At 41.3% G+C, this 18,134-nt stretch overlaps 1 protein-coding gene across 1 annotated transcript in view; it reads left to right on the top strand.

Annotated features, from left to right (window-relative positions):
* Window positions 1-18,134, top strand: part of LOC102807599 (atrial natriuretic peptide receptor 1-like) — a 136,842-nt gene that overhangs the window by 76,664 nt on the left and 42,044 nt on the right. Inside the window, exons 6-11 of the mRNA XM_085499906.1 lie at window positions 857-1,032; window positions 1,500-1,637; window positions 2,217-2,294; window positions 2,506-2,682; window positions 2,832-2,997; window positions 3,094-3,246. Of these exons, the coding sequence (XP_085356032.1) occupies window positions 857-1,032; window positions 1,500-1,637; window positions 2,217-2,294; window positions 2,506-2,682; window positions 2,832-2,997; window positions 3,094-3,246 (888 nt within the window). The remainder of the gene's footprint in view (window positions 1-856; window positions 1,033-1,499; window positions 1,638-2,216; window positions 2,295-2,505; window positions 2,683-2,831; window positions 2,998-3,093; window positions 3,247-18,134) is intronic.

Below are 18,134 nucleotides of genomic sequence, written 5' to 3'. Positions count from 1 at the left end.
GAAATGTTCTCAGCTGACAACGTTATATATCATTTACTTCAGTTTTGAAATGCCTGGCTTAAAAAAACGTTTCATCTCACACTTTTGCGATTTCGGTGTCACTAAAACATGGTCAATGTTTCGAGTACGGTGTTTAAAACTACGTAAATGTTTCGCTCAGACTGAATTTGCACGTATAGCATCAACTCAATCTCACGAGACTTGTGTCTATACGAGTAAACTCACAGCACAGATATATGAAGTGGCAGATAGAATTCCCTTCAAAATTAATTGTAAATTGTCGCAGACAATCAGCATCACCTGGCTGGTTGTTATGACAACGTTTGTTTATAAGATCAAAAACCTACATATATATGAGAGGTTGCCATCAAAATAAATGCTGTATGTTGGTGGTGTGGTACCTTCCGTGGAGAATTGAGAGCAGCAGAATTTACTAGCACAGCAACTGAAACGTTTACCAGGCCATCAGCAAATTCTGATCCAGCATTTCTTGTCTAATTACTCACTGTACACATTTACTATTTAACATGAACAAGAATGGTTAGAGTTAATCATCACTAAGCTACGCTTAGCTTTATTATATTAGTCCAAAATAAATTGCACAAAACCATTGACTGCGCAATATCCATTTTTGGTTGTTGTGATCAACCCATTTTGATCACGGGGGTGTCAGGTACATGAATGCTGTGCAAAACAATTGATTTCCCTGGGTTAAACACATGAACTAATTTGGGAGAATTCATTTTCAACCATGAATCTAGTTACAACACAGCTATCGCGTTACATTTTTCACACATTGTTACATTTAACAACTTAATGTGATGATGTTATGGCTGCATGTTTTTTTTTTGAATAGCGCTGTATATAAGTGGAATTACTGTTGGTGCAATGCTTGGTTGTGTACTCGTGTTGTCTCCTTTCCTCCTGTCATACATCATCAAAGTTAGACGGAAACGCAAATTTGAGAAAGAGCTGATGACGTTTAATTGGAAAATAAACTATAGTGATATTCATCAGAACAGAAGAGGAAAGGTATGTACTACAGTCTTAAACTTCAATAGTTTTAGTGAATTTGAGAATTTGATTCAGAAATGTATCTCAGTAATAAAAATAGAGATTTTAGTTTAATCTAAATATTAATTCAGTTGACAATTAAATAAATGTATCCTCTTCCAGACATGATGACGTATTAATTCACTGCTTTGATAGCAGTACTCCGTTAATATAAGTTACGCCCTCTCGCGATGGGGTGATTCTATGACGTCACATGTTTGTAAGAATTGTTGTTTCAATATGTGACTATGCTTTTAGTGTAGTCGTTCTGCGTTTAGATAGTCTCTTTAAAAGCTCGTATTTGTTATTGACGGTTGACCATAGATCAAAGAAATAGCGTCATTGTGAACAATAGAGGGCGCGATATATTAGATCGGTGTAGTCAATTGCATTTAAGGTTTCTGTTGCTATGTTGTCATAATGATGGAATTCTGCCTTTAATGCAGTCACTCGGGTCGGTGTACTCGGGCATATCCGACATAACTTCTGATGAGGACGGACGAAGTATATGTACGACGATCACGTCATCCAGTACATTCAGTGGGAAAAGAGTACAGATTTTTACGACGAGGGGAACATACAAGGTAAATACTGATCAGCGTGATTTTAATGTTAGTGTGATTCTAATGACAACGTGATTTTAATGTTAGTTTTGTTCTACTGACAGCGTGATTTCAATATTAGTGTGATTCTAATGACAGTGTGATTTTAATGTTAGTTTGATTCCAATGACAGCGTGATTTTAATGTTAGTTTGATTCTAATGACAGCGTCATTTAAATGTTAGTGTGATTCTAATGACAGCGTGATTTCAATGTTCGTGTGATTCTAATGACAGCGTGATTTCAATGTTAGTGTGATTCTAATGACAGCGTGATTTTAATGTTAGTGTGATTCCAATGGCAGTGTGATTTTAATGTAAGTGTGAATTCAATGACAGTGTGATTTTAATGTTAGTGTGATTCTAATGACAGCGTGATTTTAATGTTAGTGTGATTCTAATGACAGCGTGATTTCAATGTTAGTGTGATTCTAATGACAGCGTGATTTCAATGTTAGTGTGATTCTAATGACAGCGTGATTTCAATATTAGTGTGACTTTAGTATTACTGTGTGCTAGGTTTTGATTGACATTATTTGGTTGTTATTTTGTTTTATCTTCAGGGACAGATTGTTGCTTTGAAGATGATTAACAAGAAAAATATCGTTCTAAACCGAGAACAATTACTAGAACTTCGAATGGTAAGTTATTTATTTATTTATTTATTTATTTATTTATTTATTTATTTATTTATTTATTTGTTTATTTGTTTGTTTGTTTTTATTTGTTTGTTTATTTATTTATTTTAGTTATGTCAGTTATAAACACAATGTTAATATTAGGATACATATTACAGTTTACAATTAAATTGTTTCGATTTTGTTCTTGGTACCCTTCTGATCCATCTAGCAGATGAAAGAATTCCAGCACGACAACCTGTGTAGGTTTATCGGCGTTTGCATTGATGCGCCCAATATATGCATAGTCAGCGAATACTGTGCTAAGGGCAGTTTACAAGACATACTGGAAAACGAAGATATCAAATTAGATCGGGTTTTCAAAATGTCATTTGCGGCAGACATTCTGAATGTAAGTGATAACAATGTCGTCATTTAAAACAATATATTTAATCGTATTCAGATTCTATGGGAAATAATATGTATTCACAGCAGATATTTATGAAGAGTTTAATTGCATATATAACTACTATTAATAGTACACGATGTTGTCAAATACAGGGCCTTCATTTTCTTCACAACAAAACTCCCATTGGTTTCCATGGAAACTTCAAGTCATCTGATTGTTTAGTTGATAACCGATGGGTGGTAAAGATATCAGATTATGGATTGCGTCTCTTTAAAGACGGTCAAGAATATGAACACAGTGAACATGCACATTACAAAAGTAAGTTTGAAATCATATTCGTTAACCACAAAATTTAACCAAAAAATGCCCAACTAATTAATCACATTAAAATGGTTTGTTTTGTTTATTCTTAAGAACTTCTCTGGAGAGCACCTGAATTACTACGAGAACCTAATTCTTCTGTTATTGGGTATAAAAAAGGAGATATTTACAGCCTTGGCATAATTTTTCAAGAGATCGCGTTGCGGGATGAACCATACTGTATGTTTCCCGACTTGTCTCCAAAGGGTAAGAAATCTAAAGGAATGGTATAGCATATACATGTCGGTAATAGAATGGGAGTATGTGTTGGCAGTGACCATCGGTAATAGAATAGGGGTATGTGTTGGCAGTGACCATCGGTAATAGAATATGGGTATGTGTTGGCAGTCACCATCGGTAATAGAATAGGGGTATGTGTTGGCAATGAACATCGGTAATAGAATATGGGTATGTGTTGGCAATGAACATCGGTAATAGAATAGGGGTATGTGTTGGCAATGAACATCGGTAATAGAATATGGGTATGTGTTGGCAATGAACATCGGTAATAGAATAGGGGTATGTGTTGGCTGTGACCATCTGTAATAGAATAGGGGTATGTGTTGGCAGTGACCATCGGTAATAGAATAGGGGTATGTGTTGGCAGTGACCATCGGTAATAGAATAGGGGTATGTGTTGGCAATGAACATCGGTAATAGAATATGGGTATGTGTTGGCAATGAACATCGGTAATAGAATATGGGTATGTGTTGGCAATGAACATCGGTAATAGAATATGGGTATGTGTTGGCAGTGACCATCGGTAATAGAATAGGGGTATGTGTTGGCAATGAACATCGGTAATAGAATAGGGGTATGTGTTGGCAATGAACATCGGTAATAGAATAGGGGTATGTGTTGGCAGTGACCATCGGTAATAGAATATGGGTATGTGTTGGCACTGAACATCGGTAATAGAATAGGGGTATGTGTTGGCAGTGACCATCAGTAATAGAATATAGGTATGTGTTGGTAGTGACCATCGGTAATATAATATGGGTATGTGTTGGTAGTGACCATCGGTAATAGAATAGGGGTATGTGTTGGCAGTGACCATCGGTAATAGAATATGGGTATGTGTTGGCAGTGACCATCGGTAATAGAATATGGGTATGTGTTGGCAGTGACCATCGGTAATAGAATATGGGTATGTGTTGGTAGTGACCATCGGTAATAGAATATGGGTATGTGTTGGCAGTGACCATCGGTAATAGAATAGAGGTATGTGTTGGCAATGACCATCGGTAATAGAATAGGGGTATGTGTTGGCAGTGACCATCGGTAATAGAATAGGGGTATGTGTTGGCAGTGACCATCGGTAATAGAATAGGGGTATGTGTTGGCAGTGACCATCGGTAATAGAATATGGGTATGTGTTGGCAATGACCATCGGTAATAGAATAGGGGTATGTGTTGGCAATGACCATGGGTAATAGAATATGGGTATGTGTTGGCAGTGACCATCGGTAATAGAATATGGATATGTGTTAGCAGTGACCATCAGTAATAGAATAGGGGTATGTGTTGGCAGTGACCATCGGTAATAGAATATGGGTATGTGTTGGCAATGACCATCGGTAATAGAATAGGGGTATGTGTTGGCAATGACCATCGGTAATAGAATAGGGGTATGTGTTGGCAGTGACCATCGGTAATAGAATATGGGTATGTGTTAGCAGTGACCATCAGTAATAGAATAGGGGTATGTGTTGGCAATGACCATCGGTAATAGAATAGGGGTATGTGTTGGCAATGACCATCGGTAATAGAATAGGGGTATGTGTTGGCAGCGACCATCAGTAATAGAATATGGTAATGTGTTGGCAATGACCATCGGTAATAGAATATGGGTATGTGTTGGCAGTGACCATCGGTAATAGAATAGGGGGTATGTGTTGGCAGTGACCATCAGTAATAGAATAGGGGTATGTGTTGGCAGTGACCATCGGTAATAGAATAGGGGTATGTGTTGGCAGTGACCATCGGTAATAGAATATGGGTATGTGTTGGCAGTGACCATCGGTAATAGAATATGGGTATGTGTTGGCAGTGACCATCGGTAATAGAATAGGGGTATGTGTTGGCAGTGACCATCGGTAATAGAATATGGGTATGTGTTGGCAGTGACCATCGGTAATAGAATAGGGGTATGTGTTGGCAATGACCATCGGTAATAGAATAGGGGTATGTGTTGGCAGTGACCATCGGTAATAGAATAGGGGTATGTGTTGGCAGTGGCCATCGGTAATAGAATAGGGGTATGTGTTGGTAGTGACCATCGGTAATAGAATAGGGGTATGTGTTGGCAGTGACCATCGGTAATAGAATATGGGTATGTGTTGGCAGTGACCATCGGTAATAGAATAGGGGTATGTGTTGGCAGTGACCATCGGTAATAGAATATGGGTATGTGTTGGCAGTGACCATCGGTAATAGAATAGGGGTATGTGTTGGCAGTGACCATCGGTAATAGAATAGGGGTATGTGTTGGTAGTGACCTTCGGTAATAGAATAGGGGTATGTGTTGGCAGTGACCATCGGTAATAGAATAGGGGTATGTGTTGGCAGTGACCATCGGTAATAGAATAGGGGTATGTGTTGGCAGTGACCATCGGTAATAGAATATGGGTATGTGTTGGCAATGACCATCGGTAATATAATATGGGTATGAGTTGGTAGTGACCATCGGTAATAGAATAGGGGTATGTGTTGGCAGTGACCATCTGTAATAGAATAGGGATATGTGTTGGTAGTGACCATCGGTAATAAAGTAGGGGTATGTGTTGGCAATGACCATCGGTATTATAATAGGGATATGTGTTGGTAGTGACCATCGGTAATAGAATAGGGGTATGTGTTGGTAGTGACCATCGGTAATAGAATAGGGGTATGTGTTGGTAGTGACCATCGGTAATAGAATAGGTGTATGTGTTGGCAGTGACCATCGGTTATAGAATATGGGTATGTGTTGGCAGTGACCATCGGTAATAGAATATGGGTATGTGTTGGCAGTGACCATCGGTAATAGAATAGGGGTATGTGTTGGCAGTGACCATCGGTAATAGAATATGGGTATGTGTTGGCAGTGACCATCGGTAATAGAATAGGGGTATGTGTTGGTAGTGACCATCGGTAATAGAATAGGGGTATGTGTTGGCAGTGACCATCGGTAATAGAATAGGGGTATGTGTTGGCAGTGACCATCGGTAATAGAATAGGGGTATGTGTTGGCAGTGACCATCGGTAATAGAATAGGGGTATGTGTTGGCAATGACCATCGGTATTATAATAGGGATATGTGTTGGTAGTGACCACCGGTAATAGAATAGGGGTATGTGTTGGTAGTGACCATCGGTAATAGAATAGGGGTAAATGTTGGTAGTGACCATCGGTAATAGAATAGGGGTATGTGTTGGCAGTGACCATCGGTAATAGAATATGGGTATGTGTTGGTAGTGACCATCGGTAATAGAATAGGGGTATGTGTTGGCAGTGACCATCTATAATAGAATATGGGTATGTGTTGGCAGTGACCATCGGTAATAGAATAGGAGTATGTGTTGGCAGTGACCATCGGTAATAGAATATGGGTATGTGTTGGCAGTGACCATCGGTAATAGAATATGGGTATGTGTTGGCAGTGACCATCGGTAATAGAATAGGGGTATGTGTTGGCAGTGACCATCAGTAATAGAATATGGGTATGTGTTGGCAGTGACCATCGGTAATAGAATAGGGGTATGTGTTGGCAGTGACCATCGGTAATAGAATAGGGGTATGTGTTGGTAGTGACCTTCGGTAATAGAATAGGGGTATGTGTTGGCAGTGACCATCGGTAATAGAATAGGGGTATGTGTTGGTAGTGACCATCGGTAATAGAATAGGGGTATGTGTTGGCAGTGACCATCGGTAATAGAATATGGGTATGTGTTGGCAATGACCATCGGTAATATAATATGGGTATGAGTTGGTAGTGACCATCGGTAAGAGAATAGGGGTATGTGTTGGTAGTGACCATCGGTAATAGAATATGGGTATGTGTTGGTAGTGACCATCGGTAATAGAATAGGGATATGTGTTGGTAGTGACCATTGGTAATAGAATAGGGGTATGTGTTGGCAGTGACCATCGGTAATAGAATAGGGGTATGTGTTGGTAGTGACCATCGGTAATAGAATAGGGGTATGTGTTGGTAGTGACCATCGGTAATAGAATAGGGGTATGTGTTGGTAGTGACCATCGGTAATAGAATATGGGTATGTGTTGGTAGTGACCATCGGTAATAGAATAGGGGTATGTGTTGGCAGTGACCATCGGTAATAGAATAGGGGTATGTGTTGGCAGTGACCATCGGTAATAGAATATGGGTATGTGTTGGCAGTGACCATCGGTAATAGAATAGGGGTATGTGTTGGCAGTGACCATCGGTAATAGAATATGGGTATGTGTTGGCAGTGACCATCGGTAATAGAATAGGGGTATGTGTTGGCAGTGACCATCGGTAATAGAATAGGGGTATGTGTTGGTAGTGACCTTCGGTAATAGAATAGGGGTATGTGTTGGCAGTGACCATCGGTAATAGAATAGGGGTATGTGTTGGCAGTGACCATCGGTAATAGAATAGGGGTATGTGTTGGCAGTGACCATCGGTAATAGAATATGGGTATGTGTTGGCAATGACCATCGGTAATATAATATGGGTATGAGTTGGTAGTGACCATCGGTAATAGAATAGGGGTATGTGTTGGCAGTGACCATCTGTAATAGAATAGGGATATGTGTTGGTAGTGACCATCGGTAATAAAGTAGGGGTATGTGTTGGCAATGACCATCGGTATTATAATAGGGATATGTGTTGGTAGTGACCATCGGTAATAGAATAGGGGTATGTGTTGGTAGTGACCATCGGTAATAGAATAGGGGTATGTGTTGGTAGTGACCATCGGTAATAGAATAGGTGTATGTGTTGGCAGTGACCATCGGTAATAGAATATGGGTATGTGTTGGCAGTGACCATCGGTAATAGAATATGGGTATGTGTTGGCAGTGACCATCGGTAATAGAATAGGGGTATGTGTTGGCAGTGACCATCGGTAATAGAATATGGGTATGTGTTGGCAGTGACCATCGGTAATAGAATAGGGGTATGTGTTGGTAGTGACCATCGGTAATAGAATAGGGGTATGTGTTGGCAGTGACCATCGGTAATAGAATAGGGGTATGTGTTGGCAGTGACCATCGGTAATAGAATAGGGGTATGTGTTGGCAGTGACCATCGGTAATAGAATAGGGGTATGTGTTGGCAATGACCATCGGTATTATAATAGGGATATGTGTTGGTAGTGACCACCGGTAATAGAATAGGGGTATGTGTTGGTAGTGACCATCGGTAATAGAATAGGGGTAAATGTTGGTAGTGACCATCGGTAATAGAATAGGGGTATGTGTTGGCAGTGACCATCGGTAATAGAATATGGGTATGTGTTGGTAGTGACCATCGGTAATAGAATAGGGGTATGTGTTGGCAGTGACCATCTATAATAGAATATGGGTATGTGTTGGCAGTGACCATCGGTAATAGAATAGGAGTATGTGTTGGCAGTGACCATCGGTAATAGAATATGGGTATGTGTTGGCAGTGACCATCGGTAATAGAATATGGGTATGTGTTGGCAGTGACCATCGGTAATAGAATAGGGGTATGTGTTGGCAGTGACCATCAGTAATAGAATATGGGTATGTGTTGGCAGTGACCATCGGTAATAGAATAGGGGTATGTGTTGGCAGTGACCATCGGTAATAGAATAGGGGTATGTGTTGGTAGTGACCTTCGGTAATAGAATAGGGGTATGTGTTGGCAGTGACCATCGGTAATAGAATAGGGGTATGTGTTGGTAGTGACCATCGGTAATAGAATAGGGGTATGTGTTGGCAGTGACCATCGGTAATAGAATATGGGTATGTGTTGGCAATGACCATCGGTAATATAATATGGGTATGAGTTGGTAGTGACCATCGGTAAGAGAATAGGGGTATGTGTTGGTAGTGACCATCGGTAATAGAATATGGGTATGTGTTGGTAGTGACCATCGGTAATAGAATAGGGATATGTGTTGGTAGTGACCATTGGTAATAGAATAGGGGTATGTGTTGGCAGTGACCATCGGTAATAGAATAGGGGTATGTGTTGGTAGTGACCATCGGTAATAGAATAGGGGTATGTGTTGGTAGTGACCATCGGTAATAGAATAGGGGTATGTGTTGGTAGTGACCATCGGTAATAGAATATGGGTATGTGTTGGTAGTGACCATCGGTAATAGAATAGGGGTATGTGTTGGTAGTGACCATCGGTAATAGAATATGGGTATGTGTTGGTAGTGACCATCGGTAATAGAATAGGGATATGTGTTGGTAGTGACCATCGGTAATAGAATATGGGTATGTGTTGGTAGTGACCATCGGTAATAGAATAGGGATATGTGTTGGTAGTGACCATCGGTAATAGAATAGGGGTATGTGTTGGTAGTGACCATCGGTAATAGAATAGGGGTATGTGTTGGCAGTGACCATCGGTAATAGAATATGGGTATGTGTTGGCAGTGACCATCGGTAATAGAATATGGATATGTGTTGGCAGTGACCATCGGTTTTCGAATAGGGGTATGTGTTGGTAGTGACCATCGGTAATAAAGTAGGGGTATGTGTTGGCAATGACCATCGGTATTATAATAGGGATATGTGTTGGTAGTGACCATCGGTAATAGAATAGGGGTATGTGTTGGTAGTGACCATCGGTAACAGAATAGGTGTATGTGTTGGTAGTGACCATCGGTAATAGAATAGGTGTATGTGTTGGCAGTGACCATCGGTAATAGAATATGGGTATGTGTTGGCAGTGACCATCGGTAATAGAATATGGGTATGTGTTGGCAGTGACCATCGGTAATAGAATAGGGGTATGTGTTGGCAGTGACCATCGGTAATAGAATATGGGTATTTGTTGGCAGTGACCATCGGTAATAGAATAGGGGTATGTGTTGGTAGTGACCATCGGTAATAGAATAGGGGTATGTGTTGGCAGTGACCATCGGTAATAGAATAGGGGTATGTGTTGGCAGTGACCATCGGTAATAGAATAGGGGTATGAGTTGGCTGTTACAAACGGTAATAGAATAGGGGTATGTGTTGGCAATGACCATCGGTATTATAATAGGGATATGTGTTGGTAGTGACCATCGGTAATAGAATAGGGGTATGTGTTGGTAGTGACCATCGGTAATAGAATAGGGGTAAATGTTGGTAGTGACCATCGGTAATAGAATAGAGGTATGTGTTGGCAGTGACCATCGGTAATAGAATATGGGTATGTGTTGGTAGTGACCATCGGTAATAGAATAGGGGTATGTGTTGGCAGTGACCATCGGTAATAGAATATGGGTATGTGTTGGCAGTGACCATCGGTAATAGAATAGGGGTATGTGTTGGCAGTGACCATCGGTAATAGAATAGGGTATGTGTTGGCAATGACCATCAGTAATAGAATAGGGGTATGTGTTGGCAGTGACCATCGGTAATAGAATATGGGTATGTGTTGGCAGTGACCATCGGTAATAGAATAGAGGTATGTGTTGGCAATGACCATCGGTAATAGAATAGGGGTATGTGTTGGCAGCGACCATCAGTAATAGAATATGGTAATGTGTTGGCAATGACCATCGGTAATAGAATATGGGTATGTGTTGGCAGTGACCATCGGTAATAGAATAGGGGTATGTGTTGGTAGTGACCATCGGTAATAGAATAGGGGTATGTGTTGGCAGTGACCATCGGTAATAGAATATGGGTATGTGTTGGCAATGACCATCGGTAATATAATATGGGTATGAGTTGGTAGTGACCATCGGTAATAGAATAGGGGTATGTGTTGGTAGTGACCATCGGTAATAGAATATGGGTATGTGTTGGTAGTGACCATCGGTAATAGAATAGGGATATGTGTTGGTAGTGACCATTGGTAATAGAATAGGGGTATGTGTTGGCAGTGACCATCGGTAATAGAATAGGGGTATGTGTTGGTAGTGACCATCGGTAATAGAATAGGGGTATGTGTTGGTAGTGACCATCGGTAATAGAATAGGGGTATGTGTTGGTAGTGACCATCGGTAATAGAATATGGGTATGTGTTGGTAGTGACCATCGGTAATAGAATAGGGGTATGTGTTGGTAGTGACCATCGGTAATAGAATATGGGTATGTGTTGGTAGTGACCATCGGTAATAGAATAGGGATATGTGTTGGTAGTGACCATCGGTAATAGAATATGGGTATGTGTTGGTAGTGACCATCGGTAATAGAATAGGGATATGTGTTGGTAGTGACCATCGGTAATAGAATAGGGGTATGTGTTGGTAGTGACCATCGGTAATAGAATAGGGGTATGTGTTGGCAGTGACCATCGGTAATAGAATATGGGTATGTGTTGGCAGTGACCATCGGTAATAGAATATGGATATGTGTTGGCAGTGACCATCGGTTTTCGAATAGGGGTATGTGTTGGTAGTGACCATCGGTAATAAAGTAGGGGTATGTGTTGGCAATGACCATCGGTATTATAATAGGGATATGTGTTGGTAGTGACCATCGGTAATAGAATAGGGGTATGTGTTGGTAGTGACCATCGGTAACAGAATAGGTGTATGTGTTGGTAGTGACCATCGGTAATAGAATAGGTGTATGTGTTGGCAGTGACCATCGGTAATAGAATATGGGTATGTGTTGGCAGTGACCATCGGTAATAGAATATGGGTATGTGTTGGCAGTGACCATCGGTAATAGAATAGGGGTATGTGTTGGCAGTGACCATCGGTAATAGAATATGGGTATTTGTTGGCAGTGACCATCGGTAATAGAATAGGGGTATGTGTTGGTAGTGACCATCGGTAATAGAATAGGGGTATGTGTTGGCAGTGACCATCGGTAATAGAATAGGGGTATGTGTTGGCAGTGACCATCGGTAATAGAATAGGGGTATGAGTTGGCTGTTACAAACGGTAATAGAATAGAGGTATGTGTTGGCAATGACCATCGGTATTATAATAGGGATATGTGTTGGTAGTGACCATCGGTAATAGAATAGGGGTATGTGTTGGTAGTGACCATCGGTAATAGAATAGGGGTAAATGTTGGTAGTGACCATCGGTAATAGAATAGAGGTATGTGTTGGCAGTGACCATCGGTAATAGAATATGGGTATGTGTTGGTAGTGACCATCGGTAATAGAATAGGGGTATGTGTTGGCAGTGACCATCGGTAATAGAATATGGGTATGTGTTGGCAGTGACCATCGGTAATAGAATAGGGGTATGTGTTGGCAGTGACCATCGGTAATAGAATAGGGTATGTGTTGGCAATGACCATCAGTAATAGAATAGGGGTATGTGTTGGCAGTGACCATCGGTAATAGAATATGGGTATGTGTTGGCAGTGACCATCGGTAATAGAATAGAGGTATGTGTTGGCAATGACCATCGGTAATAGAATAGGGGTATGTGTTGGCAGCGACCATCAGTAATAGAATATGGTAATGTGTTGGCAATGACCATCGGTAATAGAATATGGGTATGTGTTGGCAGTGACCATCGGTAATAGAATAGGGGTATGTGTTGGTAGTGACCATCGGTAATAGAATAGGGGTATGTGTTTTCAGTGACCATCGGTAATAGAATATGGGTATGTGTTGGCAGTAACCATCGGTAATAGAATATGGGTATGTGTTGGCAGTGACCATCGGTAATAGAATAGGGGTATGTGTTGGCAGTGACCATCAGTAATAGAATAGGGGTATGTGTTGGCAGTGACCATCGGTAATAGAATATGGGTATGTGTTGGCAGTGACCATCGGCAATAGAATAGGGGTATGTGTTGGCAGTGACCATCGGTAATAGAATAGGGGTATGTGTTGGCAGTGACCATCGGTAATAGAATATGGGTATGTGTTGGCAGTGACCATCGGTAATAGAATATGGGTATGTGTTGGCAGTGAACATCGATAATAGAATAGAGGTATGTGTTGGCAATGACCATCGGTAATAGAATAGGGGTATGTGTTGGCAGTGACCATCGGTAATAGAATAGGGGTATGTGTTGGCAATGACCATCAGTAATAGAATAGGGGTATGTGTTGGCAGTGAACATCGGTAATAGAATATGGGTATGTGTTGGCAGTGACCATCGGTAATAGAATATGGGTATGTGTTCGCAGTGACCATCGGTAATAGAATATGGGTATGTGTTGGCAATGACCATCGGTAATGGAATATGGGTATGTGTTGGCAATGACCATCGGTAATAGAATAGGGGTATGTGTTGGCAATGACCATCAGTAATAGAATAGGGGTATGTGTTGGCAATGACCATCGGTAATAGAATAGGGGTATGTGTTGGCAGTGACCATCGGTAATAGAATAGGGGTATGTGTTGGCAGTGACCATCGGTAATAGAATATGGTAATGTGTTGGCAGTGACCATCGGTAATAGAATAGGGGTATGTGTTGGCAGTGACCATCGGTAATAGAATATGGGTATGTGTTGGCAATGACCATCGGTAATAGAATAGGGGTATGTGTTGGCAGTGACCATCGGTAATAGAATAGGGGTATGTGTTGGCAGTGACCATCGGTAATAGAATAGGGGTATGTGTTGGCAATGACCATCGGTAATAGAATATGGGTATGTGTTGGCAGTGACCATCGGTAATAGAATATGGGTATGTGTTGGCAGTGACCATCGGTAATAGAATATGGGTATGTGTTGGTAGTGACCATCGGTAATAGAATATGGATATGTGTTGGCAGTGACCATCGGTTTTCGAATAGGGGTATGTGTTGGCAGTGACCATCGGTAATAGAATAGGGGTATATGTTGGCAATGACCATCGGTAATAGAATAGGGGTATGTGTTGGCAGTGACCATCGGTAATAGAATAGGGGTATGAGTTGGTAGTGACCATCGGTAATAGAATAGGGGTATGTGTTGGTAGTGACCATCGGTAATAGAATATGGGTATGTGTTGGTAGTGACCATCGGTAATAGAATAGGGATATGTGTTGGTAGTGACCATTGGTAATAGAATAGGGGTATGTGTTGGCAGTGACCATCTGTAATAGAATAGGGATATGTGTTGGTAGTGACCATCGGTAATAAAGTAGGGGTATGTGTTGGCAATGACCATCGGTATTATAATAGGGATATGTGTTGGTAGTGACCATCGGTAATAGAATAGGGGTATGTGTTGGTAGTGACCATCGGTAATAGAATAGGGGTATGTGTTGGTAGTGACCATCGGTAATAGAATAGGTGTATGTGTTGGCAGTGACCATCGGTAATAGAATATGGGTATGTGTTGGCAGTGACCATCGGTACTAGAATATGGGTATGTGTTGGCAGTGACCATCAGTAATAGAATAGGGGTATGTGTTGGCAGTGACCATCGGTAATAGAATATGGGTATGTGTTGGCAGTGACCATCGGTAATAGAATAGGGGTATGTGTTGGTAGTGACCATCGGTAATAGAATAGGGGTATGTGTTGGCAGTGACCATCGGTAATAGAATAGGGGTATGTGTTGGCAGTGACCATCGGTAATAGAATAGGGGTATGTGTTGGCAGTGACCATCGGTAATAGAATAGGGGTATGTGTTGGCAATGACCATCGGTATTATAATAGGGATATGTGTTGGTAGTGACCACCGGTAATAGAATAGGGGTATGTGTTGGTAGTGACCATCGGTAATAGAATAGGGGTAAATGTTGGTAGTGACCATCGGTAATAGAATAGGGGTATGTGTTGGCAGTGACCATCGGTAATAGAATATGGGTATGTGTTGGTAGTGACCATCGGTAATAGAATAGGGGTATGTGTTGGCAGTGACCATCTATAATAGAATATGGGTATGTGTTGGCAGTGACCATCGGTAATAGAATAGGAGTATGTGTTGGCAGTGACCATCGGTAATAGAATATGGGTATGTGTTGGCAGTGACCATCGGTAATAGAATAGGGGTATGTGTTGGTAGTGACCATCGGTAATAGAATAGGGGTATGTGTTGGCAGTGACCCTCTGTAATAGAATAGGGGTATGTGTTGGCAGTGACCATCGGTAATAAAGTAGGGGTATGTGTTGGCAATGACCATCGGTATTATAATAGGGATATGTGTTGGTAGTGACCATCGGTAATAGAATAGGGGTATGTGTTGGTAGTGACCATCGGTAATAGAATAGGGGTATGTGTTGGTAGTGACCATCGGTAATAGAATAGGTGTATGTGTTGGCAGTGACCATCGGTAATAGAATATGGATATGTGTTGGCAGTGACCATCGGTAATAGAATATGGGTATGTGTTGGCAGTGACCATCGGTAATAGAATAGGGGTATGTGTTGGCAGTGACCATCGGTAATAGAATATGGGTGTGTGTTGGCAGTGACCATCGGTAATAGAATAGGGGTATGTGTTGGTAGTGACCATCGGTAATAGAATAGGGGTATGTGTTGGCAGTGACCATCGGTAATAGAATAGGGGTATGTGTTGGCAGTGACCATCGGTAATAGAATAGGGGTATGTGTTGGCAGTGACCATCGGTAATAGAATAGGGTTATGTGTTGGCAATGACCATCGGTATTATAATAGGGATATGTGTTGGTAGTGACCACCGGTAATAGAATAGGGGTATGTGTTGGTAGTGACCATCGGTAATAGAATAGGGGTAAATGTTGGTAGTGACCATCGGTAATAGAATAGGGGTATGTGTTGGCAGTGACCATCGGTAATAGAATATGGGTATGTGTTGGTAGTGACCATCGGTAATAGAATAGGGGTATGTGTTGGCAGTGACCATCTATAATAGAATATGGGTATGTGTTGGCAGTGACCATCGGTAATAGAATAGGAGTATGTGTTGGCAGTGACCATCGGTAATAGAATATGGGTATGTGTTGGCAGTGACCATCGGTAATAGAATATGGGTATGTGTTGGCAGTGACCATCGGTAATAGAATAGGGGTATGTGTTGGCAGTGACCATCAGTAATAGAATATGGGTATGTGTTGGCAGTGACCATCGGTAATAGAATAGGGGTATGTGTTGGCAGTGACCATCGGTAATAGAATAGGGGTATGTGTTGGTAGTGACCTTCGGTAATAGAATAGGGGTATGTGTTGGCAGTGACCATCGGTAATAGAATAGGGGTATGTGTTGGTAGTGACCATCGGTAATAGAATAGTGGTATGTGTTGGCAGTGACCATCGGTAATAGAATATGGGTATGTGTTGGCAATGACCATCGGTAATATAATATGGGTATGAGTTGGTAGTGACCATCGGTAATAGAATAGGGGTATGTGTTGGTAGTGACCATCGGTAATAGAATATGGGTATGTGTTGGTAGTGACCATCGGTAATAGAATAGGGATATGTGTTGGTAGTGACCATTGGTAATAGAATAGGGGTATGTGTTGGCAGTGACCATCGGTAATAGAATAGGGGTATGTGTTGGTAGTGACCATCGGTAATAGAATAGGGGTATGTGTTGGTAGTGACCATCGGTAATAGAATAGGGGTATGTGTTGGTAGTGACCATCGGTAATAGAATATGGGTATGTGTTGGTAGTGACCATCGGTAATAGAATAGGGGTATGTGTTGGTAGTGACCATCGGTAATAGAATATGGGTATGTGTTGGTAGTGACCATCGGTAATAGAATAGGGATATGTGTTGGTAGTGACCATCGGTAATAGAATATGGGTATGTGTTGGTAGTGACCATCGGTAATAGAATAGGGATATGTGTTGGTAGTGACCATCGGTAATAGAATAGGGGTATGTGTTGGTAGTGACCATCGGTAATAGAATAGGGGTATGTGTTGGCAGTGACCATCGGTAATAGAATATGGGTATGTGTTGGCAGTGACCATCAGTAATAGAATATGGATATGTGTTGGCAGTGACCATCGGTTTTCGAATAGGGGTATGTGTTGGCAGTGACCATCGGTAATAGAATAGGGGTATGTGTTGGCAATGACCATCGGTAATAGAATAGGGGTATGTGTTGGCAGTGACCATCAGTAATAGAATAGGGGTATGTGTTGGCAGTGACCATCGGTAATAGAATAGGGATATGTGTTGGTAGTGACCATCGGTAATAAAGTAGGGGTATGTGTTGGCAATGACCATCGGTATTATAATAGGGATATGTGTTGGTAGTGACCATCGGTAATAGAATAGGGGTATGTGTTGGTAGTGACCATCGGTAACAGAATAGGTGTATGTGTTGGTAGTGACCATCGGTAATAGAATAGGTGTATGTGTTGGCAGTGACCATCGGTAATAGAATATGGGTATGTGTTGGCAGTGACCATCGGTAATAGAATATGGGTATGTGTTGGCAGTGACCATCGGTAATAGAATAGGGGTATGTGTTGGCAGTGACCATCGGTAATAGAATATGGGTATGTGTTGGCAGTGACCATCGGTAATAGAATAGGGGTATGTGTTGGTAGTGACCATCGGTAATAGAATAGGGGTATGTGTTGGCAGTGACCATCGGTAATAGAATAGGGGTATGTGTTGGCAGTGACCATCGGTAATAGAATAGGGGTATGAGTTGGCTGTTACAAACGGTAATAGAATAGGGGTATGTGTTGGCAATGACCATCGGTATTATAATAGGGATATGTGTTGGTAGTGACCATCGGTAATAGAATAGGGGTATGTGTTGGTAGTGACCATCGGTAATAGAATAGGGGTAAATGTTGGTAGTGACCATCGGTAATAGAATAGAGGTATGTGTTGGCAGTGACCATCGGTAATAGAATATGGGTATGTGTTGGTAGTGACCATCGGTAATAGAATAGGGGTATGTGTTGGCAGTGACCATCGGTAATAGAATATGGGTATGTGTTGGCAGTGACCATCGGTAATAGAATAGGGGTATGTGTTGGCAGTGACCATCGGTAATAGAATAGGGTATGTGTTGGCAATGACCATCAGTAATAGAATAGGGGTATGTGTTGGCAGTGACCATCGGTAATAGAATATGG

This window comes from Saccoglossus kowalevskii, chromosome 6 (assembly GCF_978046115.1).
Source record: "Saccoglossus kowalevskii chromosome 6, keSacKowa6.1, whole genome shotgun sequence".
In the NCBI taxonomy this organism is placed as follows: domain Eukaryota; kingdom Metazoa; phylum Hemichordata; class Enteropneusta; family Harrimaniidae; genus Saccoglossus; species Saccoglossus kowalevskii.
Note: the sequence above shows the minus strand (reverse complement) of the source record. Positions and strands in the feature narration are given on the sequence as shown.